The sequence below is a fragment of the Varanus komodoensis genome, unplaced genomic scaffold, assembly GCF_004798865.1.
Source record: "Varanus komodoensis strain SLA01 unplaced genomic scaffold, ASM479886v1 scaffold51, whole genome shotgun sequence".
Classification (NCBI taxonomy): domain Eukaryota; kingdom Metazoa; phylum Chordata; class Lepidosauria; order Squamata; family Varanidae; genus Varanus; species Varanus komodoensis.
The window spans coordinates 6,209,004-6,236,691 of record NW_025336100.1 but is presented as its reverse complement, the minus strand read 5'-3'; the positions used below and the strand labels follow the sequence as shown (position 1 = coordinate 6,236,691).

The following is a 27,688-nucleotide window of genomic DNA, read 5'->3' as shown; positions in this document are numbered from 1 at the left end:
GAGTGTAAATCCTATAAGAACACACTACGTGCGGATGACCTTACTTGAGTTCCTATCGTTGTACGCAACGAATACAATATATCAGTGCCGCTAAGAAAGAGAGGCATTCCTGTCTTCACTCGTATTGCGTAGGATGGGGAAACGTCAGGACGACAAAATAACTCTTCAATCACAGCTACACTAAAATGCTGGCCTTGTGCACTGATTTCTAATAGAGCTTCCACTTCCGTCAAACAGAGAGAAAAAGAAATATTCTACAGAAATCGGAGTGCCACCTCTAATGAACTATAGAATGATTATTAGGTCTATGGAGCGCTGCTGCAAAGGGGGCGTGGCTTTGCAGAGACAGCGACGTGTCGCGCGACGCATGCGCGTATCGGAAGGGAGTTCTACGTTCTCTGTAGGTCACCTGAGTGCGATGTCTAAGGAGTGAGTGGCGGAGGGGCCTTAATGGGAAGTCTTGAGGGTGAAGCGGGGGGGATCGCGCCGATCGAAGGAGGAGGCCGTTGGGGGAGCTGGCATTTCGGATGTTGCGGGGGGTCCCTCACTCGAAGTGGGGGTGGCGCTAGAAGGAAGAGGGGCAAGGATGACATCTCTGAAAATCTGTTTGTGGGGGGCGAGGGAGACTCAGACGCTCAGAGATTACTGGGGGAGCCGTAGTCAGTTGCGTCGCCCCGTGATGCGTGTTACAGGAAGTCTCTGCAGGCTTGCTTTTGGGCAGTCTGGGGAGCAGGTCTACATAGCTTTTGTACAGCAGTTATCGCTGCAATCTAAGTTTAAAACTTATAGTCGCTTGTTTTAAAATGTTCATTTACTCTCTGACCTACACCAAAAACATGTACATAAAAGCGATAGGAATAAAAGTCACGTTTCAAAAACGCCTTTGTTTTGGAAGTAGAGGTGCTGGACGAGAGATTTACTATGAGCTGTGATATAAACAGGACCTGCTATGGTCATGTCTTTGAAATATTAACCTATATCAGCTTCCCCAATGCTGTCTTCCAGATGTCCCCATGCTGTAAGGGGATGATGAAAGTTGTAGACCAGAGCATCTGGAGGTCAGCGTTTCTCAGCACAGTGGCCTCCAGATGTGTCACACTGTAACTCCCATCATCCCACATGTTGTGACATAAATGCAGTCGTTTATGGTACTTAGGAAAATACCTCAACATAGCCAGCTAATGCATTGTCTTGGTCTCTGGATTTTAGCTGTCCCTGCTGAACAAGAAGTGTTTTGTTTTTGTTTGTTTTTGACATTTTTCTAGTTCTTGCTAATAAGGGCAAAAAATTCTTAATAGCACTTCACTTTAGAAAGAGTCATAGCTAGATATACAGCATTTTCTGAATTTGCTACATGTTCCTTGATATGATTTCCCCATCCTTTGGAGACCTGAGGTTTCTTCTTCCCCATATCATTGTTCTGCTGTGAAGAAAAGGAATGGTTATGTCATCCATTGAAATTACTCATTAGTCATGAGCAACCATTGTTCACAAGAGTCTCAGGATGACATCTGGTTTTAATTGCATTCTAGAACTTTCATTTACTCAGAAATGGGATTTAAGTGATTGAGGAGGTGTTGCTGATTCTGCTCCGTATTAACCCTAATGCACAGGATGAAGTAGAGTTGTGCCCTAAACAGAAACTAGATGGCTATCTATCAGGGATGTTATAGCTGCATCATGGATTGCAGAGCCTACATGGAGCAAGTGCATGGACTAGATTGGGGTACAATACCTCTTTTAGTCTGAAAGCTGAATTCCATGCAAAATAAACTCTTGGAGATCACATTCCTGGGGTGGGCAGAGTCAAAGGCAAAATGAACAGAGCCAAAATAAAACTTAAGCTTTTACTGTGTGGGACTAAGCCTTAGAAGAGGCGTTGCAGCCTTTTAGAAAAGGGAAAAATATTGTGTAAGTTCAGAAATGACCAACCAACTAGAGAAAGGGCATGTGGTCATCTGGGGATCCCACCCCTACAAGGTGGTGGATCAGGACCTGGGACCTGAGTGTCTTATCCCAGGGCTAGATTATCTTCAAAGACCCTTCCAGGTCTAGGATACTACAGTTAAGGCCCCATCTATAATCTGGACTTGGGAATTACACTGCACAAACACAAACTGTCATTGGACAGAATGCAGTGTCTTGCAAATGCTAGAATTTATTTTTGTATTTCATAGTGGCTCAGAAATGGGAACAACCCCTGATGCACTTATTTCCTCTTTCTGCATGGATAACTGTAAGAAGAACTATGCTAATTTGTAAGATATAACTTGACCTGATTATTTTTTCACAGTAGATTTCACACAACCTGGCTAAGGTTGCAGTTTTCCAGGAAATCCTGTTCACATAATTCATCTTCCACATGTTCTCTCTCCAAGGAAAGTAGAGATTCCAGCCCCACCAACATCAAAATGCATTCTTTATTGGAAAAGGAAGGTCAAGTCAGAATATATGCGCCTTAGGCAGCTCAAGAGACTTCAAGCAAACATGGGAGCCAAGGTAAGATGTACCTAACCATGGGCAAAAATATTACTTTTTAGTAGAACTTGCCTATCTTCAGTAGGGATCATCAGATGGTTTCTGAGTGAATAAAATCTCTTCCTTTTTTTTCTTCCAAATGCTAAGTAGCTTACACAATGTGTGAAAAAATTCTAGATGCTTCTTCCTCATTTCCACACCTCCCCCATCACTAGAACTCAGTGTGTCTAGTGACAATTTCTATTGCTTCCACAAGCTGTTAATATTCTTGGGCTATTACATATTCTGGTACCTTTTAACAGATTCATTTATTCATTTCTTATATTTGTATCCCACCTGTTATTCCTTTCAAGGAACTCAAGGTGGCTTACATAATCATTCTCTTCCTTTTAATCTTATCCTCACAGCAACAACCCTGTGAGATAGGTTAGGGTAAGAATCTGTGACTGACCCAAAGTGATCCAGTGAGCCCCATGGCTTAGCAGGGACCAGAGCCTAGCGTTCCCGGGTCCCTAATCCAGCACTTGGGAGACCACTGGCCATGACGGCTCTCATTATGTCATAAACGTATATGAAGCAAAGGACTGGAGTTCCCAGCATTTAATACCATAAGTTTTATATGCTGTTCTGAGAGTGGCTACTATAGAATGAATGAATGAATGAAATGCTTTTAGTCTTTAATGTGGTAGAAAATTCCCAGTAGCAATTATAGAGATGGCCTTAACTAATCCACCATATAAATAATACTAAGAAAGAAGAGAATATTGAAACACTGAATATTCTGATTTGAGGGAAAAATAGAACTTATCTTTAATGAATGTGGGTGCAAGGTGACCACCTTATTGATCAAGTAGATAGGGTGACATCTTTGCCTTGAAAGTGAAGAACTGGAAATGCAGTTAATATTATAGGCCATTTTGGAAGGTGGTGATCTTAAGATTGTTATCAGAGATGCAGACTTAAGGACACTTGCCTGCCTGCTGAGCTGGATATCCATGGAACACCTTTGAGATGGCAAAATATCTTTGGCTTCTTGGGAAGAGTCGTGATCCAATGTTTTCTCTTTCAATCTTTTTCTCTAGGCTTTGTTTGTATGTAACTACAAAAAGGTCCAAGAAAAGATAAACATCCTGAATGATGACTGGAAAAAGCTTAGAGTTCAACCGATTCAGTCAATGAAACTGGTTGGGGGACACCCTTTCCTCAAACAGGTATTACTAAAGAGGCAGCTATTGGCCTTTGTTGATGTGTCAGTGTTTTAGTGCTGCATTGTGCTATTAGACCCTCTTCGTCTCCTTCATCAGGGTTTGTACCTAAACCCTAGGAATGAGATATTTATTTTTTATTTAAAACATTTCTATGCCGCCCCATTCGCTGAAGCCTCGGGGCGGCTCACAACATAAAATATAATACATTAAAAATATGCCTAGAGTACCATTTTGTTCTGCTACGTTTTTGTTCTTTAATAAATTGAAGAAGGACCTGTGAAAAGCACAAAAGCACAATTGTGAGGCTTGCATCAATATACCAAATGCTAGCTCACTGGGAATCTCAACCTGTATTGTAGTATTGATAGCCCTTATAGGTGCAAAAATCATCCTCATGTAGATTAGGATAAAATGGTCTGTTGTTAGCTGTGAAGTCCCGTCCAACCCATTGCCACCCCATGGACAACAGTCCTCCAGGCCTTCCTGCCTTCAACCATCCCCTGGAGCCTCTTCAAAACCCTGCCTGTACTTCTGGTAGTTCTCGGTCCACACACTGCTGGAGCCTAGCATGTAGGATTTTGAGCATAACTTTGCTAGCATGTGAAATGAGTGCAGTGGTGCGGTAGTTTGAACATTCTTTAGCATTGCCCTTCTTTGGAATTGGAATGTAAACTGATCTTTTCCAATCATGCGGCCACTGTAGAATTTTCCAAATTTGCTGGCATATTGAGTATAGCACTTTTACTGCATCATCTTTTAGGATTTTGAATAGCTCAGCTGGAATACTGTCGCCTCCACTAGCTTTGTTGTTGCTCAGACTTCCTAAGGCCCATTTGACTTCACATTCCAGCATGTCTGGCTCAAGGTCAGTGACCAGCCCATCGTGGTTATCAGGGATGTTAAGTTCTTTCTTGCATAGTTCTTCTGTGTAATCCTGCCACCTCTTCTTAATTTCTTCTGCCTCTGTTCGGTCCCTGCCATTTTGGTCCTTTCTCATGCCCATCTTTGCATGAAACATTCCCTTCATATCTCCAATTTTCTTGAAGGGATCTCTGGTCCTCCCTATTCTATTGTTTTCTTCTATTTCTTTGCACTGTTCATTTTTAGAAGGCATTCTTATCTTTTCTAGCAATTGTCTGGAATTCTGCATTCAATTGGGTGTATCTTTCTCTTTCTCCCTTGCCTTTTGCTTCTTTTCTTTCCTCAGCTATTTGTAAAGCTTCCTCAGACAGCCAGTTTGCTTTCTTACATTTCTTTTTCTTTGGGATGGTTTTAGTTGCTACCTCTTGTACAATGTTGCGAACCTCCGTCCATAGTTCTTCAGGCACTCTGTCTATCAGATCTAATTCCTTAAGTCTATTTGTCACCTCTACTGTATATTCATCAGGAATATGATTTAGGTCATACCTGAGTGGCCTAGTGCTTTTCCCTATTTTCTTCAATTTAAGCCTAAATTTTGCAACAAGAAGCTCATGATCTGAGCCACTGTCAGCTCCTGGTCTAGTTTTTACTGACTATATAGAGCTTCTCCATCTTTGGCTGCAGAGCACATAGATTTCTGTGTTGACCGTCTGGTGATGTCCATGTGTAGAGTCATCTCTTGGGTTGTTGGAAAAGAGTGTTTGCTATGACCATCGTATTCTCTTGACAAAATTCCACCAGCCTGTGCCCTACTTCATTTTGTACTCCAAGGCCAAACTTGCCTGTTATTATGGTTATCTTTTGGCTTCCTGCTTTCCAATCTACCATGATGATAAGGACATCATTTTTGGTGTTAATTCTAGAAGGTGTTGTAGGCCTTCATAGAACTGGTCAACTTCAGCCTCTTCAACATCAGTGGTTGGGGCATAGACTTGGACTAGTGTGAAATTGAATGGTTTGCCTTGGATTCGAACTGAGATCATTCTGTCATTTTGGAGATTGTATCCCATTACTGCTTTTCCTACTCTTTTATTAACTATGAAGGCTACTCCATTTCTCCTGAGGGATTCTTGCCCACAGTAGTATACCTGATGTTCATCTGAATTATACCTGATGGTCATCTGAATTAAATTCACCCATTCCTGTCCATTTTAGTTCATTGATTCTTAAGATGTTGATGTTCAGTCTTGTCATCTCATGTTTGAACACATCCAGCTTGCCTTGATTCATGGATCTTACATTCCAGGTTCCTATGGAGTATAGATCTTTACAGCATCAGACTTTCCTTTCACCACCAGATACATCCACAACTGAGTGTCCTTTCAGCCTTGACCCAGTCGCTTCATTCTTTCTGGCGCTACTAGTACAAGCCCTCCGCTCTTCCCCAGTAGTATACTGGACACCTTCCGACCTGAGGGGCTCATCTTCCGGTGTCATATCTTTTTGCCTTTTGGTACTGTCCTTGGGGTTTTCATGGCAAAGATACTGGAGTGGGTTGCCATTTCCTTCTCCAGTGGATCACGTTTTGTCAGAGCTCTCTGCTATGACCTGTCCATCTTGGATGGCCCTGCACAGTATAGCTCATAGCTTCATTGAGCTACACAAGCCCCTTCGCCATGACAAGGCAGTGATCCATGAAGGGGAAAATGGTCTGTAATGAGTAGTAAAAGCATTTTTAAATCTAGCACTGGCTATTCCTACTGGCTAATACCCGCTTGCCTAAATGTACCCAGACTGTCTCTACAGTGATGAGTGTAAGGGAAGTTGTACACTCTTTTAACATCTCTTGGAAGCAGCAGAGTTGTGTTGCACACTGTAAAGCTAAAATCAGATTAGTGTTGCTTTTTAGGGCTTTCATACAGAAGGTGGATATTGTCACTGACATCCTTCTTTTCCTATTTTTGGTTTGGAGATCATTGCACACTCTGGGTAATATGGAAAGTGAATAATATGGATATACATGTGTTTTTTTCTCAGGATTTTGGCAAGCAATAGCACACATTGACATGAGGCAGAACTGTTGAGCCTCATGTCAACAGTTGGCCAAATCTGGCCTGCCTGGGGTCCCACTCTAGTTCTTTGGGGTTCCACAATTGGCCACGTCCCCCTTTTCCCAACTGTCCCTCCTAAGGCTTAGTGCCTGGCACTAATAGCTTGAATATACTGGCTTTTTTTTTTATCCCTGGTCCCTTTATCTTTGACCCTGTTCGCCACTGGATTGCAACTCTTGAGAGCATCTTCAAAATGCAGTTTGACTTTGTGGCTAAAAGAACCAGTACATTTATCTTCTGCCATGTGCACATCCTTCATTGCTGCAGCTTCTTTTCACTGCAGAAGTTGCATTAAATGTATACACAACCCCCTTTGCACTCTAAGCCTTTTTGTTAGAGACCTGAGTCTTTCTGGGATAGAGGTAATAAAAATATGTCCAAGGCCTGTGGATTAAGCAAAGCTTAATTTGAGTGAGTGCTTCTCCCTGGGATGATGGCCCAGGCTTGGAATCCTGCCAGTAATTCAGAAGAGTGCTTCTGGTTATGCTGAGTATCTTATCTCAACAGCTAGCTTACTGCAAGTGACCTTGGGTCAGCCACTGGCACTCAGCCAAAGATCTCACTGGATTGTTGTGAAGATAAAATGGAGAAGGAGGATCATGTAAGCCAGTTGCTTTGAGTTTGTTGAAGAAAAGGGGTGAGATATAAATACAGTAGATATTCCCTTGCATCACTCAGGTTAGGAACAAGAGCTTGCGATGCACTGGGCATTGCAGCAAGCCCAGTGTTTAAATACAGCAGCAGCACAGTATTGAGCAGCAGCTTGACAACAGATCAGGTCAGAGGGTATTTTAATAAAGCTGAGTGTAGAAGAGCAATCAGCTGGATCTTGCAGATCAATGTATTCAAGAATATAAACACATGATTAACTTCACATTACGGAGAAACGTGGTGCAAGGACTCTCACAATGATTTCTGTAGTTTGTCAGGTTTGTGTAAATGAAGGCAATTCTCCCAAATCGCTGGCTTTACAGGAAAGAACCAACACTATAAATCAGGTCTGGGAATGATGTCACTGTGGAGCTGGTACAATATTGGTATCATGTGATAGAATAAACTGTCTCCAGTCAGAAGTCCAACATCTCCTAGATGCAGTGGTTCTTGAGCATCCCCCTTCCAAAGGAAGTGGGAGAGGAAACAGCTGAGACCATTGCCGAAAGGGATCCTTCTCTGATCCCCCTGTATCTTAACTGATACATGTTACTGCTGTCCCATTGGAGAAGTGCAATATCAATGGGCATGATTAGTAGGAGTCCTTTTTGGGAGAACCAGCCTGTGTATCACTCCTTTCTTACATGCTGCAACTTTTCTGCTCACTGCAGTGCACAGTTGAGAGTGTTTTCCCCAGTTTGAGCACCCAGACCTTGTTTATGCGGACTCTGAACACCGTAGCCCTGGTGCCTATCATGTACTCCTGGTCTCCACTCCAGCAGAACTTCATGGTAGGTGACTGGCTACTTTTGTATGTAATCCCATTACAACGTTAATCACTTGAATATGAACTTTGTTTGAATTGGGAGCAAAATTTGCTTAGGTTTTTGTGCCTAGTTGGAGACAGGAGTCAAATTGCATACCTGCCCAGGTTTTTGAAGGATGCTTCTGGCTCATATTTTTATGGTCTTTCTGCAATATGTACATCTGAATCTGAAATAAGTGATATTTCCCCCCAGATCTGCATGTTTTTGATTGTGCTGTGGCAACTGGGCTGTCTTTTAGGGTGATCAGTTGGGGTTTGCTTGTCTGCCACAAAGCCTAAAGAGTGGATAGAGAGAATCTTTTCTGCCTCTCATATAACTTGGGGTCATCCAGTGAAATTGGACAGTAGATGTAGAACAGGCAAAAGAAAACATACATTTCATTATGTAATGCATAACTGATTTATGGAATTTCTGCCCTAGTATCTTGCACCAGGTTTTGTTGCCTTTGCACATTCAAGGCAACAGACTGTTTCTTTGCAGAAAGCTCTTTTTTCACCAAAGGATACCCAACGAACACAATCCTCATAGAAAGTATCTCTGTGCATTCACAGAGTGGTTTGTTGAACCCAGTCTAAACAACTGCTTCTGAAAGCCCTCATTTTGAATATGTCTGAACCTGATCCCTTCTGAAGGCCCCATTTAGAAGCAAGCCCACCGCTTTTCTATGCACCTGCCCTCTAGTTGGTGTTCCTTCCTTTCCCAGTGCCACATCATGGGGTGTTCGGAAAGGGGGTTGGCCCCAACGGCCTTCTGGCCCCTTCCAACTCTACTGTTCTGTGATTTTGTGATAGTCTACTACTTTGTTTCTCACAAGAGTTCATCTGATTCTAAGAACTCCTCTCTCATTCCCCCACCCAACACCTGTGAATCTTGGCTATTATCAGAGTCTGTCTGAGTGCTTGGGAAGAGTAGCCTTGAAATAAGTGGTGCTGCTGTCATCTCAAAGTCTTGAACCCTGTGGTCCCAAACTCCCTCTGCCTGCTCCCCTTCATCCTCTGTCTCAGAGGCCTGAACACTGTGCCTCATGAATGCATGCCAAGAACACCTGCCACCCTCCTTCCCAACACCTAGTATTTAGTGATGGCCTTCGCCTCACATGGCTTTGAAATCTACAACCCCTCACATACCTATATGTCACCAACAGATCCCCTCAGAGTCTCCTTCAGGCTGAAGAGACCCAGTTCCCTCAGTCTTGCCTCATATGGCTTTCTCTGCAATCCGGCCACCATCCTTGTGGCCCTATGCTGCACTGATTCTAACCTGGCTATATACTTCCTGTAACACAGTACTCCAGTTGCGGGCGCACCAGAGTCATACAGAGTGGTAGTAATACCTCTCTTGATCTAGAAGCCACACTTCTGGCTATGCAACCAAGGGTGGCGTTCGCCCTCTTGACCACCGCACCACACTGCTGACTCATGTTTAGCCTGCAGTCAACCAGTACCCCGAGGTCCCTTTCACAAGTGCTGCTCTCCAGCCACTTATCCCCTAACCTGTACTTATGACACCCATTCCTATGCCCCAAGTGCAAGACCTTGCACTGATCCACATTGAACACCATCCTGTTGTCTCCTGCCCACTTCCATAGTCTGCCCCAATCCTTTTGGATCTGGAGTACCTGCTTCTCAGTTGTGGCCACTGCCCCCCGCTTTAGTATCGTTTGCAAATTTGATCAGCAGACTGTTCACCCCTTCTCCCATGTTGTTGATGAAAAGATTGAACAGGATCGGCCTCAGGACAGAGTCCTGAGGGACCCCGCTTTTCACTGGCCACCATCTTGATGATTCCCCACTAATGGTTACCCTCTGCTTTTGGTCAGTCAACCATGAAACGATGTGGATGATTGCTACGAGTAGTTTGAGGCAAAACTGTGCTAGCTGTGGAAACCATGCAGGGTTCCATGCTATTACATGTGAACACAACCAGTAAGATCAACGGATGTCCCTTGTTAAGGGAGCCATGCAGTTTTCCATTTGCAGGCTGTCCTGCTGAGTGGACACAGAGCAACCAGCTGCTCCCTCAGTCTGTGTCTGTCCCATTTGCAGGTGGAAGACGAAACTGTTCTGTGCAACATCCCCTATATGGGAGATGAGGTGAAAGAGGAGGATGAAACCTTCATCGAGGAGCTCATCAACAACTATGATGGCAAAGTCCATGGAGAAGAAGGTAACTGGTACATACACCATCCTCCATAGAGTTGTAAGGGGGTTTTGCTCAGCCCACGTATGTATGTGCAGAGCAGAGTATAGGAGTGAGGTTTCTTTGAACACTTAGTATTTCCTTTTATAAGGGGTTGTCACCTTTATGGAGCCTGTTCTTCTCACGTAAGCTAGATTTGAATGTCATTTTGTTAGCCTTGTCAGAAGGCTCTTTCTTGCCAAGCCACAAGGGAAGCCTACATAAACACTTACCTCTTATCCATCTCAGTGCAGCAGATCTTTCCCCATATTTGGGTAGAGGGACCCTACCAATTCACCCAATTCCTCCTTTCAGAGATGCTCTCTGGTTCCGTCTTGATCAGTGATGCGGTGTTCCTGGAGTTGGTAGATGCACTGAATCAGTACTCTGAGGAGGAAGAGGAAGGGCATGATACTGCTGAAGGCAAACAGGAAGTTGGAAAGGATGAGTTGCCTCTCACCCGGAAGAGGAAGAGGCTCTCTGTGGATAGTAAGTGCCTTGCCTATTCATCATCCCTTTTTTCCTTTGGCCTACCATAGTTCTGCCATAACTTTACATGTTTTGCTGCTCCTCTGTGCCTCTTCTACGTATTATTATCTTGCCCCAGGCTATATGAATTGTTTAGCTGCAGTTCAGTTATGGATTCTCCTAAGTTATTTGTTTCTAGCAGAGATTAATGAAAGCAAAGCTGGTAACTGTTCTGTTAAGGTTCACAGTTTTTCTATCACCCTTCCCCAGAAATTATAAGTGAAGCCTAGAATCATAGAGGAGTTGAGGTGGAAAGAGCCTACAGGGCTATCAAGTCTAACCCCCTGCTCAATGCAGGACTCCAGGTTAAAGCAACTTTGACATATGGTTGTCCAGCTATCTCTTGAATGCCTCCACTGAGGGAGAGCCCACAACCTCCCTAGGTAATTGGCTCTGTGGTTGTGCTGCTCCAACAGTCAGAAAGCTTTTTGTGATGTCCCAGTCTGAATCTGGCTTTCTGTAACTTGACCTCTTTGTGCTTAACAAGGGAACCTCTGCAGAGAAGTATTTTGTGTTCCTGCATTTGGTAGCGCTGTTTGTCACTGGTAATGCTACTGCTATTAATCTGAGAAGGTGCAAGTTATAGACCACTGCAAATGTTACACAATTCCTGTGCAGAAGTCTTTTTGTGTAAGAGCTAGATTTAAACTTCAATGTAAAGTCTATGGTGACTTGTCTGTTTTCCTGTGTTGGAAGCTGCTAGTTTTACACACTCCACATGTGCATATTGTAAATGCACAGGTAGCCTCCTTGCAAGGCAGTGCATAGAAATCTCCTGCTTGGTCTTTCCTTTGTAGAAATCATTATAGGCTTCCTCTGTCCTAGGGAATGGCTTATTGTCTGGTGCTCATACAAGCATGTCCCTGCTTTTTGTGGTGTGTCCCTAATTACTTTCTAGATCATTCCCAGCCTTGAAGATTAATTGGGCAAAAGGAATGAAATGCCTTATTTCAGAAAGCATCCTTATACTTCCCTCTTTACCTGATACAGGCAACAAGAAATGTTCCAGGAAGCATTTTCCAAATGACATGATCTTTACTGCTCTTTCATCAATGTTCCCTGAGAATGGTTTTCCAGAGGATATGAAAGAGAGGTAGGAGTTATCTAGTGTGAACTGAGTGCCATGGATTTCTAGTCTGGGGTATTTGAATTACAAATGCTGAAGACCTGCAGTGGAAATGTATTATTTTTATATTTCAACAACTTGTGAAATTTGGCCATGACTTCCCAGCAGAGGTTGATAGGCATACAATGTATGCATAGGTTGCATCCTGATTACCACAGGAAAATGATCCTGGGAGCTGGACAGGCTTTATGTCATCTCATTTTGTTCTTCCCCCTGCAGCATGTGGCCTGACTTCCTTTGCTGTATCATCTTAGAATCATAGAATAGTAGAGTTGCAAGGGGCCATGAAGGCCATTGGGTCCAACCCGCTGCTGTTGCAGGACACCATGTTACACCAGCCCACTCAGATGGCTGTCCAGTTTCTTTTTGAATGTCTCTAGTGTGGGAGAGCCCACCACCTCTCTAGGCAGCTGTTTCCACTGTTGTATTGCTCTGACCGTGAGGAAGCTTTTCCTGTTGTCCAGCCTGAATCTGGATTGTTGCAACTTGAATTGATTATTCCATGTCCTACACTCTGGCATCAGCAAGAAGAACTCTTGACCTTCCTCTTTATGTCAGCCTTTGAGATACATACAGAGGGATACCATATCCCCCCTTGTCTTAAGTAAACTGCTCTTTAGACATCTTTTCTGCTGTGCACCAGTTTTCTGCTTTCTGTGTGCGGAGATCTGGGCTGATCTGTGTGTGATGTTGGGGCCTATCAGGGGTTTGGACTAAATGACTTCTTGGCTCTGCAGCTTGATTAGGTGATTTCATAACCTGCAGTGTAATCAGGATTGTGCAAATATCTAGAATGCTCCTAAAAGAGTTCAGTTGTGTTCCTGGACAATTGTGTAGGTACCCAAAGTGGTTCTTGCCTGTGGCATACAAACCATGAAGTGGCAGTGCTCCTAAAAAGGCAATAACCATTTTACCGAGTGCTTACTTTTACTTTTCCATTGATTGGAGCTGCTCTGGAGGTCCTCTGTGTGACTTTTCCTTCCTCTTCCCAGATACAGAGAGCTAACAGAAGAATCAGACCCAAATGTGCTCCCTCCCCAGTGCACTCCAAACATCGATGGGCCATGTGCCAAATCTGTTCAGCGGGAGCAGGCCCTCCACTCCTTTCACACACTTTTTTGCAGGCGCTGCTTCAAGTATGACTGTTTCCTCCACCGTAAGTCTCTGACTGGGTCCTCACCTTTTCTGTTCATATTTGCAAGTGAGCAACTGTTCTAGGGAAGTTGGAACAAGTGGCCTAGTTGTTTTCTGTGCAAGAGAATATCTCTTAGAAATCTTGGCATACCAAGTCTTCTCAGGAAGGTGGTTCTCCAGCAGGATTTAAATCCTGCAATCCGTTGAATTATGCCTCTCAACAGGTTGTCCTCTGTCTGTCTAGTCAGCTTCCTACTACATTTTCTGAAGTTCATAGAGTACCCCAAGTGGCTTAAAACAACCTATAAAACATGCATGGTCATCAAAAGTGTCATGCACCATAAGACAGCCAGACAAAAATTCCAATTAAAATTCCTTTTGATTAACTCCATTTTATGTTAACCTCAGATAGCCAAGTGCAGTTTGAATGATTAATCAAATAACTTTGATTTATTTGGGGTGTCTGCAAAGAAAGGGGAAGGCTTTTACTGAGGAATGAGTCCATAAGCTATTGTGTCAGCTTCCTGTTAAAACCGTTCCCATCTTTTAGCTTTCCATGCTACCCCCAATGTCTATAAGCGGAAGAACAGAGAGACCAAGATTGAAATGGAGCCTTGTGGGGCAGACTGCTTCTTGTGGTTGGTAAGTTGCATGGGAGTTGGGGCAGGATGGAGGAGGAAGGGCAGAAGCAATCGCACTTGAAAAACCTAGAAATGAACTATTCTTGAGGGATAGCTGTGTTAAGAGCATTAAAGCAAAGCAAAAAGTCCTGGAACACCTTGAAGATTAGAGTCTGCTTCATCAGGTAAAGAGTCCTCCTTCCTATTTGTGTGCTCACAAACTGCTGCAAAATTAAAATGGTAGGCTGGGGCCCAAATGCAATGAAATGTTAGATGTTGTAAAGCTTGCAAGAATTCTGTGTAAAACTTAAATGTGTGTAAGATAAGCTTAATGACCATTTTACAACAAAACTAACTGGAGGTTATTACCAATTATTATACGTTACTATGTTAATGAACACTTGTAGCAGAAATGAATAGGATCAAACTCCCTGATAAGTTTATAACTCAGCTGCTGTCTCCTTTTGTAGTTTCTTTGTTGAAAGTTGGGAACTCTCAGGTCAGCAGCAGGACATTCTGAGAGATCAAAATATTCTTCCCGTGGTTTCTGATTGTTGCCAGTTTTTGATGGCAAGTTTGTGTCCATTTATTTTTTGCAGAGGAAATCAGCTGTTTGTCCTAAAATATGACAATCCTGTGCACAGTGGCACTGTTGGCAACTAACAGCTCATCTTCCAGTGTGATGTAATAATAGATAATAATAATAATAATAATAATAATAATAATAATAATAATAGATAATAATAGCTGCCTTGCTTTCCCTTACAAGGAACCCAAGTTGGCTTACAAGGTTCTCCTCTCCATTTTATCCTCAAAACAACAACCCTGTGAGGTAGTTTAGGTTGAGATTCTGTGACTGACCAAAAGTCACCCTGTGAGCTTCATGGCTGCGTGGGAACTAGAAGCCAGATTTCCCAGGTCCCCAGTTCAACACTAACCACCACACCACACTGGCTCTGTAGTTAGTCCCATGTTCCGAGGGACCAGCCAGTGGGATATTGCAAATGTCAGGTTGGTAAGTACAGTTGTCCAAGTTTCTTCCTGCACGTTGAAGTAACGGGCTACTTTAGCATTGCCCAGTACAACTCGGACCTGTCAGTTCCAGAGGTTTATTTCAAGAGCTCTCAAAGCCTTCTGAACTGCTAGCAGTTTGAGAAAATTGATATGCTGAGAAAACTTGGTTTTCAGCCAAGATTCTTGTTTCATCTGTGTGCTGTAGGAAGCACCCCAGCAATTCTGAGTCCTAGTCCAAGAGTCTTAACCACTACTCTGCTCTGGTTCCCTTGCTCCTCACTGCACGTGAATGACCCTTTGATGATGCTGAATTAGAACTTAGCAAGGAGTTTGATATGCTGCTGGTCTGGCTTGCAGCAGTGTTGCCTGAGTGGATAAAGTCCTCTGTATCTGAACCTTGCCTAGAAATGTCATGCTGCATTTCTTGCATTTTAACTCTTTCTCTCTGTGCATGCGTGTGTGCCTGCATGTTCAGGTGTTTGCTACATTGTGTTGGTGGGTTTATGGCAAAAAGCTGTTCCATAAATAGTTTAATAAATGCAAATAACTCCCAAAGAGAATGTAATGGTAATTTAATTGTTTGGAGCTCTCGGGGGCAGACCTTTGGAGCCCTTTTCTAAGCTTCTACCAAAGCTTAAAAGCAGGGAGCAAGAACTAGGGCACTTGCCTACGATACCTCCCTTTATTCCATTTTATGCAGGAACTGCAGCAGGTGTCAAAGAAATAGACACTTGAAAAAGTTGCAAGCAGCAGAATGCTACTTCAGAAGGGATGGTGGAGGGCGGTGGGTGAATCTGTATCTGCAGGGAAGCCTTGTGGTCGTGCCGAGAGCCATACAGCTGTGGGAGTGGTTTTCAGTGCCAGGAATTCAGAGATGCCTGGTCTTGCTCCACAACCAGCTTGGGTGTTTGTGAGCAGCCTGCCTGTTAGGAGGTCCGCTTGTTGGGTGTGTGTTCTAAGCAGACTTTGCTTGCAGGAGGGAGCCAAGGAGTACGCTGTCTTGCACAACCCACGCTCGAAGTGCTCTGGCCGGCGTCGCCGCAGGCACCCCACACTCGGTGCCTCCGCTAGCTCCTCCACTGCGTCGGCCTCCGTGAGCACTGAAGCGAAAGAAGGCGACAGCGACAGAGACACAAGCAATGACTGGGCCTCCAGCTCCTCGGGTACTTGAGGCGCCTTTGATTAATCTCTCGCTGCCCTGTGGGGAGAGGCGGCTGGGAAATTGTGGCCTCTGTCAGTGTCCACTACAGGACTTACTTCTGTGCTTTGGAATGTTGGTGGGCTGGGAGGTCAAAAAAAGAACCAAAGCCTGCTTTTTCAGGGGAAGTCATCCCAGAACATATTTTGAACCAGAGCTTGGTCTCAACTTCTTCTGGGTCCAGGATCTGAAATGAATGCATCTTCCTTTGAGCACAGCATTTGGGGCAGACAGTGTAGATCAGGGAATCTCAATCTTTTTGGACCTGTGGACACATTTGGAGTTTGAGAAACTGCTGTGCGTGCCATCAAAAAATAGCTCCAACATTGGATGTGACCAGTCACATAACTGCTGCTGCAGAACGCTTGGTCAAAAAAGATGGTAGGGGAGAGAAATAGCAAGACTGGAAGGGGATGAGGGAGGAGGAAGAGGAAGACTAAGGGCCAGGAACAGGGAGACTATGTGGCTGTAAGACTGAGGGGGCCAGCAGAAAGGAACTTTTTCCTTCCCTGCCTGCCTGCCAAACAGCTGTTCTGCAGCTGCTGCAAGAACAGGAAGGAGAACCTGCTTTGTATTTAAAGTAGTTTTTTGAAGGGGACAGGAAGTTGAGAGCTTTGTGAGTACTATTGGAAGTCCCAGTGGGTACTTTGCTGGAGACCCTTGATACTGGTGTAGACTGCAGGTATACCTCCTTTGAGAGGTGGCCTGCGGCATCTCGGGCTTTGGTTCTAGGTGTTCCAAATCTTTGCATTTGTCTCATTGTCCTAGAGGCAAACTCTCGTTGCCAGACACCAACCAAGCCAAAGCTGAGTCCTGCCTCGTCTCAGCCTTTTGTGTCTGATCTCCCACTGGAGCCAGTTGAATGGACAGGGGCTGAGGAGTCCCTCTTCCGCGTCTTCCATGGAACTTACTTCAACAACTTCTGTTCTATTGCTCGTCTCTTGGGAACCAAGACATGCAAGCAGGTGTGGATCTTGCTGGCTGGGAGCACCAGCTTAGCAATGCCAGGCGTGTGTGCACATTCCCTCATGCTGAGATGTTTGAATGAGCTGCATTTCTGTTCTGGCAGGTCTTTCAGTTTGCAGTGAAAGAGTCCTTGATCATGAAGCTGCCAGTTAATGAACTCTTGAATCCCTCCCAGAAGAAGAAGAGGAAGCACAGGTGTGTAGCGAAGGAAACCTGCGCAGTAGCAGGCACACGAGGCAGTCCCTTGTGCAGGTAGTTTCTTTGAGCTACCAAATTCAGTTGCTCTTGGTCCTGGTTAGGGTTCTTGAGGGTGGACTCAAGCTTTGAACAGCAAATGCCATCCTAGCTGTTGTTGTATGCCATCCCTCCACTCATAAGGAAAGGGAAAAGAAATTTGAAATCTGGTGGCTTCTTGCCAGTCTTCCTGAACCTTGTTGAGCTAGAATAGGCCCCTCTCTCTAATTTTGCTGTCACAATTTTGCTGTGACAATGAAGCAAAAGAGGAAGACTTCTGATTTTGTGGGTTTCATAGGATGTATTTCCAGGTTTAAACTTGGGGTGTTCTTTTTTTCTCCCTTTCTCCTCCTCCCTCACCAAAGGCTCTGGGCTGCTCACTGTAGGAAGATTCAGCTCAAAAAAGGTAATGTTGGTCCTCTTTTCACCCTACCGCCCAGTACACATACACAGTCTGGGTTCTCATCCCCTTCTCCTGCTTGGGAACAATAATAGGACTTGGAGCCTTGCCATGTTGGGCCTGTAGCCCCTTTTCTCTCAGCCTCGTTCAGAACCTGTTGAGATATTTTGGTCAGCTATCGACAAAGTGTTTCCTCCAAGGCACAGTCCAGGTTAGGGGTCCCTAAACTTTTTAAATCCTTGGGCACATGTGAGAATTGAGAAATCACAAAATGGCTCCCATGGTGGATATGGCTAGTTGTGTAATGGCTGTTATCAAAAAGAGCTCAGGGAGAGAATAGTAAGGCTAGAGACTGAAAGGAGAAGAGGGAAAATAGCAAGGCAGGGGAGTGGAACAGGGAGAAACAATAAGATTATGAGGCAAGAAGGAGATAAATGGTGAGCTAGAAATGGGCTGGCGAGAAACAGCAAGATAAAAGGATATGTAATAGAGAAAGAGTAACGCTAGGGGCTAGGTAGGGAGACAGAGCAGCTAGGGATGAAGGAAGAAGAGAAAAGGAAATGAGAAGGGAGAAGTAGCAAGGATGCAGACTTGGAGTCAAAGGGGGGAGCGGGGAGAGAGCGCAAGGGAGAAAGGTCTGTAGGACCAAAAAGCAATTCTGTCGTCCTCTTGTGCTTGTCAGTTCTGCAGGAACAGGAAGGACAGCTTGGTGCTGTGAACCTTTTCAAAGTTTGTATGAGAGGCTTTGGAAGGGGACCAGGAGCCAAGAGCTGCATGGCATTGTTGCACGTCCCCTTCACCTGTCCCGGGCATCTTTAGTACTCTTCTGGTCAGAGAAGGAATTCCCTCATAGACAGTATTGCTAACTTGCGATATTTTCAGTGGGTAGGCACAATAGTCCAAGTAGGTATTGATTTCCTGCTGCATTCCAGCATAGCTTGCAGCTTGGCATTGCCCTCTGCATATGGGGCACAGTGTTCTCTTCTAATGTGTTTTATGCAGCACTGGGTATTCATGGGAAGGGGCTGAAGAGCTTTCCCTCAATTCTCTTTCTGCAGACAATTCATCTACTCAGGTATACAACTACCAGCCCTGTGACCACCCGGGCCATCCCTGTGACAGCTCCTGTCCTTGCATCATGACCCAGAATTTCTGCGAGAAGTTCTGCCAGTGCAATCCAGACTGTAAGGAACAAGGCACCAGGCCACATTTACGCATTCTTGCATGTGGCCCTGGTGAGGGGCACTCCCTCTGTGGGTTGTTCCATGTCTTTCACAGTGGTGGGTCCCTTTTAAAGATGTTTATTTCTCCTGCAAGGCCAGAACCGATTCCCAGGCTGCCGGTGTAAGACTCAGTGCAACACTAAGCAATGCCCGTGCTATCTGGCTGTCCGAGAGTGTGACCCAGACCTCTGCCTGACCTGTGGGGCCTCAGAACACTGGGACTCCAAAGTGGTATCCTGTAAGAACTGCAGCATCCAGCGGGGACTCAAGAAGGTATATACCCTACTCTGGAAAGGGGAGAGGCAAGGAGAAAGAGATAGTCAATTGATTGAATTTGGAGCTTGTAGTTTGGTGCTGATTAAATCAGATTTGATCTCTTGAGCAAGTGGTGGGAAAAGGCCCCCTAAGGATTTTGTGGAACTGATTTATTTGGCAAGACTATTCTTCCAAATCCCAACAACTTTCCTGCTGGAAATATTACTAAGCCCCAATCCACACCAGTATTTGAGAATTCACCAAGTATTTTCAAGTGTATCTCTGCAATTATAAGGGCCAGAAACTTATTTTTTAAAAGGGATCCTCTGTGCAGTACAATTTCAGTGGAAAACACAATAGCCTCTCATTTGGAGACTTTGAAAGAGACATCTGCCTGAAATGCTGCAGGTGGAGGGTAGCTTGCTATGGGTGGGAGCCTAGAATTTCTTTGGGCCCTCCCACCAGAGTGATTCCCCGGGACTGTGTCCCAGGGGCTTAGCAGGGCAGACTGAATCACCTTCCATCTCTTCTTATCTTAGCACCTGCTGCTGGCCCCATCAGATGTTGCTGGGTGGGGAACCTTCATCAAGGAGGCTGTGCAGAAGAATGAATTTATCTCTGAGTACTGTGGGGAGGTGAGTTGGGAAGGAAGGACATGGCTTGAGAGTTCCAAGTTTTTCTACAGCATTCCTTTGCCCTTTCTTATCGGTATCAAGCGATGGAGGTGGTCTTAGGGACCATTCTGATCTCTTGGCAGCTCAGCCCATGAGCTTGTGAGCATAAAAAGATGAAGAAATGGGAGAAATGTACCCTTCTCTCTCTGGGCTGAACATTACATTTGGCATTTGCTAAAACACTATTGTAAAATGGATAAATCCCTCTGCAAAACACTGGGGTAGGTTCCCTGGCTAACTCTGGTCACGGTACTTGGTACTTCCCAAGTCACAAGGTCCAGAGGGACGTAGATGAATGTCATTTCCCATCAGGTCCCCTGGAACCCTTACTATCACTTCTTTAGGTGATGATACCTAAGTCATGAAATTCAGGCAGCCCTCAGTGCTGGCTCTCCTTTCAGCCCAGCTGCTTTGGGCTTTGATACTGGGGCAACTTCCCAGGCATTCATGACCATGTTCTCTCTGACTGGTTCTAGGGTATATAACCTCCAGCCCATAGCCTCAACTTTTAAAACTTAAAAGTTTTAAAATTAAAACTTTTAATAATATTCTATTGGGTTTTGTTTTAGTTTGCACAGCAGCCAAAACCCAAACAGAAGTAGGATAAAACGGATCACAGAGGAAGGAGAGAGGGGCAGGAAAAGAGGATAGTATGTATCCATCTTGCTCATTCATCAAGTTTTCAGTCTGCAGAGAAGTCATACTAAACCTTTGACCTTCAGCTAGTTAAAGAGTTTGGCATAGGCTTGCTATGTAGCTTGGTAAATATTTAATTTGTGTGGTCTACACTGACAGTAGTACATGCAAATAAGTTTTTGGCGTCTTAGAGGCTCACGGGCGGAATATGAGTCTGGAGTCAAGAAAGCTGATGCATTTGGGGGCTATAATAATGGAAGTAAAGTGTTGAGATCAGGGGAGGTAATAGTGTCACTCTATTCTGCATTGGCCAAGCCACATTTGGAATATTGTGACCTGTTCTGGGTACCCCATTTTAAGGAGGACATTGAGAAACTAGAGCGTCTTGAGATAAGAGCAACCAGGAGGGTGAAAAACCTGGAAACCAAGAGAAATGTTTGAAAGAGCTGTGCTGGAGAAGAAAAGACAAATGGGAGATAGCAAACTTCCAGGTCTGAAAAGCTATAATGTAGAAGATGGAGCAGGGCTGTTCCCCATTGTTCCTGAGGACAGGACCAGCGGGCAGACTAGAACCAGCAGCTGGAAATAGCAGAGAAGCAGATTGCATAGGCTCATAGAGTTGAAAGGGAGCCTAGGAGATCATTGAGTTCAGTACAGACTCTGCACTGCAGGGTGCAGCCCCTGTGACAGATGACCATCCAGCTGCTGCTCAGATATTTCCAATGAAGGAGAACCGGCCTCCCAAGGCAGTCTGTCCTCCTGTTGAACAGCTCTTACTCTTAGGAAATTTATTTATTTATTTAAAACATTTCTATGCCGCCCCCATTGCAAGAAAGCCTCAGGGTGGCTCACAAAGAATACATAAAAACATACATTAATAATAATAATATGACAATTTAAAAAAACATTTAAAAAACCCTGGTGCATTCTCGGCTAAAAATTTTAAAATCCTAATTAATTCAATAATTTAACAATTAAAATAAGTTTTAAATAAAAAGGTCTTGGCCTGGCGCTGAAAAACAAATAACGACGGCGCCAGGCGGACCTCTCTGGGGAGCGCATTCCATAGATGGGGCGCCACCGCAGAGAAAGCCCTCCTCCGTGTACTCACCCTCCTAATATCATTCACAGGGGGTTCCCGGAGAAGGGCATCCGTTGCTGATCTCAAGGGGCGGGAGGGCATATATGGGCACAAGTGTTCCTTTAGATATCCAGGTCCCAAGCCGTTTAGGGCTTTATAGGTCATAACCAACACCTTGAATTGTCTCCTATTGCGAAGCCAAGATCTGCTTCTCTGCAATTTCATTTAAACTTTAGGAGAAAATTACAATTGGAAGGTATCTTAAAATTCATGGTCATAATTGCACTGAAAGATCAGTTTCCAGGACCAAGATGGTATGGACAATGAACCCTGTCCAGAATTGAGAAGCATCAATACAACATAATTGGCATTAATGAGACTTCATTGCATCACCAGCAATTGAAAGAAGGTAGCATATTTGTCTTAATCATAAAGGAGACCAATATGCCCTTTAAAACAAATTCACTTGTATGACTTAAATTTTAAGTTGAGGTTTTGAAACAAATTCTCCTGTGTGTCTAAAATCTAGATTTGAGGTTTTAATTAAAGGGAGAACAATCGTGTATTGCGTTGAAAGAATGTGATTCTCCTGTTCTCTGTTTCATGATGTCCGCATGTTGTGTCAAGTGGCATTATTGACATGAGCCTGTATGGAAGACTATAGTTGGCTTGGGTGGGGTTGGTACACTGTATAGATTTTCTCATTTGGAAAGGAGTGGCACCAAATGTATTGAAAAAAATACATATTTCAAATGCAACCAGTTACTTCTCTGTCTTCCACAAAAATGTATGATGAGCAATTTTAGAGTATTCTAGAGTATGGCAAATTGTTAATTTTTCCAGCAAAGTGGGGCTGAGAAGAGTTATTTGCTTATTTATTATATTTATATCCCATTTTTTTCCTGCAAGGAGCTTGAGGCAGCTTGTACAATCCTGTCCATTTTATCCACACAAAAGCAACCATGCAATGTAAGTTTGAGTGACTGGCCCAGTGAGCGTCATGGCTGAGTGGGCACTAGGCTCTCTCTGACTGGCTCAGTTATGGTTGGATGTTCTCTCTTCATGGGTATATCAGCTATCCCACTGCTGTTTCCAGTAGGTAAATATCCTGTAATTTTTCAGCTTTTAGCACTCTTTTTGCCAAAGGAATTTACAGAATCCTTTGTGGAAGTTACACCCTTTAACAGCCTTGTTTTGACAGGATCTCACTTGCCTTCTTTTTGACCACTCATTTGTTGTTGTTATTTCATCAGCTAATTTCTCAAGATGAGGCTGACCGACGTGGCAAGGTTTATGACAAGTACATGTCCAGCTTCCTCTTCAACCTCAATAATGGTAACAAGCTGCAGTGGGGCAAGTTAGCGCTCCGGATTGGCCTGAGTGGTGGAAGGGAGTGCGGAGAGGGGAGGCAACTCGTATGGGACCAGCAGTAGGGTTAAGGTCCAAAACCCTGCCTCTGTTGGTCTTGGAGGGGTCATCTTGAAACAGTTGCTCAGGGTCTGCTGATGGCCCAACTTCTGGTCTCTCTTCCCTGGACAGATTTCGTTGTTGATGCCACCCGCAAAGGCAACAAAATCCGCTTTGCAAACCACTCTGTCAATCCCAACTGTTACGCCAAAGGTGAGGTTGCTGAGCTCTGTGGCCCCCTGTGGCGGTACAGCCCAGCTTGGCCGACTGCCACTTCTAGGAAGGTCCCCACCCCAGAGCGGGCTCCCACGTTCAAACAAACAAACAAGCAAACAACCCAGACATGGTGGATATTTGTTTTAAGTAACTGAAATACTAGGACAGAGCACTGGTCCATCTGCTTTACTGTATCTGTGCAAAAATAACTGATCTCTGTTGCAGAGATATCTGGAGCCCTATTCCAAGTTCTTCTGTAGCACAGCAAGTGACTTGAACTCAGGGTGGTGGGTTTATGCTGCAGTGGTGAAAGGTCTTAGGGCGGGGGTAATCAGGCAAATAATGAGGCTGGATAACTGATCCGGGGTCTCTTTTGCCCCAACTCAGTGGTGATGGTGAATGGAGACCACCGCATTGGGATCTTTGCCAAGAGAGCAATCCAGGCAGGCGAAGAGCTCTTTTTTGATTACAGGTGAGTATGTGATACAGGGAAGGTACAAGAGACTGCTCCCGATTCTATCTAGAAAATCCCAACATGTTGCTCAATGCAAGATCCCTTCTTGGGGAGATGCCACAGAGAAGAACATGCCTGCTCATAGCAGTTTCCCTTCTCCCACAGGTATAGCCAGGCAGATGCACTCAAATATGTTGGCATAGAAAGGGAGACTGACATAATCTAACTGTAATCACCACCATTCTGCCTCAGCGCACTAGACATGCTGCTTCTCTCATTGCTGTGTGTGGTTGTGAAAGCTTCACTGCACCTTCAGAGAAGAAAAGGCCCATCTCTTTCTACAGTACTGAGACTTTGGCTTCAAATCCTGATTGGTGGCCACAGGAAACTCTGCTAAATTGCTTTTGAGAAGAAACTTAAGAGGCACTGAAAAGGCAAAGATGGAACACCTGCTTAACCGCACTCTGTGGAGGATCAGCTTCAGAGTGGGGCACTGGACCTTGCAACCTCCGTTAGCCCTTTTGAAAGATTTGGTTTGAGCTGGAGAAGCTGCATGCAAGAGCAGGAAGTGTCCCAACGCAAGCAGACCCCACCTGCAGAAAAGGCTAGCTTGTAAACTGCATTGCAGATACATACTCTGTGGATCTAGGTATTTGTAGGCTGGCAAACGATGGGAGGAGGAGGAATGGAGTATGAGATTGGTTTGACAGAGAAACTGAGGGGAGTGTAGGGAAACATGTAGCCCTCCAGATGGAGTTGGACTGCAGCTCTCCTCATCCCTCACCATTGGCTGTGCTAGCCAGGGGTGATGGGAATTGCAGCCCAGCATCAGGGTTACCCTGGGGTAGAGGGTTGACCATGGAGAAACAGTAGATGGCTGGACAATGCTGGCAAAGCATGGAAGAGGCACAACACCCTCTTGCTGTGTTGAGTCTTTGGTGTTGTTTAACTCTCTATCCCAGTGCCCTCCCAGATGTTGGTCTGCAATTCCCATGATTTCAGCAAACACAAACCAGTGGCTATGCTAATGAGACTATGCAAGGTATAGTTGAAAACATCTGGAGAGCACCAGGTTTAGGAAGGCTGTGATAGGCCCCTGGATACATCAAAATGCTGTTCTTCCTTGCTCTATCAGTAGGTGAAGACAAATTAGTATAAGGAGTTCTCACATCCATCCTGGGAAGCACCTGAGTTACTTTCAGGCCCATGAGGCTGGAGCAGTCGTTCCAGCAACATAAAGCCATTGTTTTGACTGGTGCGGTACTGTGCTTACTGAGTTGCTAATCTGAGATTTATTTTTCTGATAGCAAATATTAGGTTCTGTTGATTTCACTTCCATCTCCAGTCAATTTTTTATATTTTTTAATGTTTTGGTGGGAGGAGTATTCCTTTTGCTTCTTCAGCAAAGAGATCATGCTTTCTCTTTCTCACCTGATCTTCTTCCAATGTAATACTAAGCCTCATACTTGGCATTTCCGGAGGTTAATTAACATTCCTTAGTTGTTAAGATAGATCCAAATCTTTGAACTAGCACTCTTTTTAGCTCTTTTTGAACTGCACTCTTGAAGCTGGGGGTGGGGGGGGGGGCTTCTTAGATGGCTACTTAGAGGGAAGATAAGTAAACATTGGTGTCCTGGGTAGATGGAGACATTAAAAATACTAATTTCTTGCCTCACTGACCACCCCAGTATCAGAATATATTTCCTGTCTACTCACATACAAAACAAAACTAGCATGCACTTTAGAATAATTCACTCCGTCAAGGTCAGGGTACTAGGACATGAAAAGTTGATCCCCTTCTAATCCATTGTGTTGATTAGGGGATGAAAACTGGTTCATGGAGTTGTTTAGCCAGAAACTAGTAATGAAAAAATAGCTTATTGCACTGTTGAAAGTATTTGCAAGTGCCAGCAGTTAGACCAGATCTTGTTCAGGGCGGATGAGCCTTTCTCTCAGCAAAGTTGCTACAGCAGCTGCTGCATTGGTTTGTTGAATGGGAGAAGGGAAACAGGAAAAATACTTGTAACCCTACGCTGAATTAGACAGATTTACAGTTGAGTTATCATGGAGTGGTATCATCATATTGACTATAATAAGAGCAGCATTTGGCCAGTGGAAGAAATTTTCAGTCACTGCATCTTAAAGTAGCTGAATTGTAAAAGGTGTTGTATTTCTCTTGCTCTATAAAACACTGACAGTTCATTGGCCAAATTCTCTTCCCTGTCCTTAGACCTAGGGTAAGTCTGGGACATGTGCAAGTAATACTAGTGACTGAGCATGTGCAGAGTGCTTCTACTACTGTGTATTTATAACCTGCTCTCTACTATCTGGAATCAAGGGAAAGGGATTGCAGAAATGAGAACACAATTGCTGAGCCGCCTGGAGTTCCTCAGTCTCTAGAAATTACCACAGAAAAGACCGAAGCAGAAGGAACAGGTTTTAATCATTTTTGCTTTCTCCTGTAGCTAAATTCTTGTGATGGAAGAAAGCATTTTATCTATTAAATTTAATAACCCACCCCATTACTGCATCCAACTGCACTGAAGCATAGAGAACACTGGTATTAATTTTGGAATGAGAAAAGGGTGCTATATAATTGCTAGTTTCTTCTCTTTATTACAAACTACTAGTTTGGAGCTTGTACTCGTAGCCCTCTCCTTGTGATGGCTACTAGAGAACCCTCTACATGAACAGCCACAATGGGGGCAATCAAAAGGCCAAGAAACTGACTGCCCCATTTGCAACAGCCTGCTACCTCACAATACATACAGCGTAGGCGTGAGCAGAAAGTAGAGCATCTAATGTTTTGGACATCAGCTCCTGACTATTGGCCTTGCTGGTAGAGGCATATGAAGGTTGAAGAAATCGCTACAGATCTTCCTGATGCCCACAGCACTAAAACACTGTAGAGGACACTTTTAAGAACTATTTTATGTTCTCAAATATCTTGAGGGGTACAATCAAATAGATTAAAGCATTCCTGTTCTGTAGCCTAAAGTTGAGGAGACGAAGTGGGAAAGCATGGTCCCTGCTTTTTAGCTATAAAAAGTCAGCAAAATAATACAGCTTGAAAGGCCTTGAGTAGTAGTTGTGGCTAGCCTTGTCCTTCAACTCCAGCTTAGATGAGGGGGAATAAGGTTTCAGGGGCAGAGACTCTGTTTCCTGCAGCCCTGAACCCTGCCTCAAAGCTGCACCGTCTGGGAAGGGCAGTAATAGAAAACAGGGTGTGAAGAAGGGCTGCTATTCTATATTTGGCCAGTGGGTTGAAGTGGCATGCTCTGTTTGGTCAAGCCACAGTAATTCAGCACTGGATATTGGCCTTGCAGAAAGTCACTAGCTTAAAGTGATGCATGCCTGTTTTGTCAGAAACTAGGCCTACAGTAGTGGGTGTCCTTTCTGTCTATATTTGCAAAAGTAGCTTGACTCATAGGGGGATTGTCCTTGCAGCTCATGGATGTTCAGACTTCATATCCATAATGCATTATATTCTGTCTTGGACTACAAGCCTGTATTGCTGCTGCTGAGGCACAGAAAAGAAGGGTGTAGTTCCAGTTCTGACAAAGGTCTGTAGTCCTTTTGTAAGTTTTTTAAATGTAGCAGTGTGTAGCAGAAAGAACTTTTATGCTTTGCCTTCTACCACAACTTCATAGAACTGCTGTTCTTGCAGGGAAGGAAAAGGGAGCCTGTTAGGCCAAATGCTGTCTGGCTTCTTCCTTGCCTGGCTGCTTGTGATTCTACTTTGCTGCTGGCAACTTATGTGCACTTTATGTTTTATAAACATTTGTCTTAATAAAGATGCAGTGGCCACTGAATGATGACTGCCTTATTTCATTCCTGAGACCAGTATTGGGAAATAAGTTAAATTGGATAGCTCTGCCCCTTCCCCACAGGCACAGACAATCAGAAAATTTTCCAGCTTTTGTGCAATGTTTCCCTATTCTAAAAGGGTGAACTGCCTCTCCTCAGACTTACTTGCAGCAAGAGCTTTAAGCTACAGTATGGTCCCATCCACCCCTGGAATGTGGCCAATAAGAACTTTCCAGAAATGGAATTTGGTCCTGTAGTTGAAAAAGGTTCGACCCTTCCTGTCAATGTTCAAGCGTTCAAGAGAGCAGGGCAGGCAGAACTACCACTTGGTTTGGACTGTCCTTTGCTGACTTTACCCTGAAAAGGTAGTTGTACAGTTTTTGGCCTGAAATTTCTTCTTG

The 27,688-nt window shown here is 44.3% G+C and overlaps 1 protein-coding gene across 4 annotated transcripts; it reads left to right on the top strand.

Annotated features, from left to right (window-relative positions):
* The first annotated feature begins 367 nt into the window (after positions 1-367).
* Positions 368-27,292, top strand: EZH1 (enhancer of zeste 1 polycomb repressive complex 2 subunit). Of its 4 annotated transcripts, none has more exons than XM_044447323.1 (20): positions 368-429; positions 2,379-2,499; positions 3,561-3,689; positions 7,981-8,100; positions 10,182-10,302; positions 10,630-10,803; positions 11,833-11,935; positions 12,961-13,124; positions 13,653-13,744; positions 15,713-15,899; positions 16,703-16,899; positions 17,004-17,095; positions 17,500-17,540; positions 18,593-18,718; positions 18,852-19,030; positions 19,552-19,647; positions 22,657-22,738; positions 22,943-23,023; positions 23,414-23,498; positions 23,646-27,292. In XM_044447323.1, exons 1-20 carry the CDS (start codon positions 368-370, stop codon positions 23,704-23,706), a joined length of 2,313 nt encoding a protein of 770 aa, XP_044303258.1. In that variant the 3' UTR covers positions 23,707-27,292. The 4 variants fall into 4 exon arrangements, with proteins under 4 accessions (XP_044303258.1, XP_044303262.1, XP_044303260.1 ...); XM_044447324.1 differs by having other exon boundaries at positions 382-400; XM_044447327.1 differs by lacking the exon at positions 3,561-3,689 and having other exon boundaries at positions 379-429.
* The last annotated feature ends 396 nt before the right edge of the window (positions 27,293-27,688 follow it).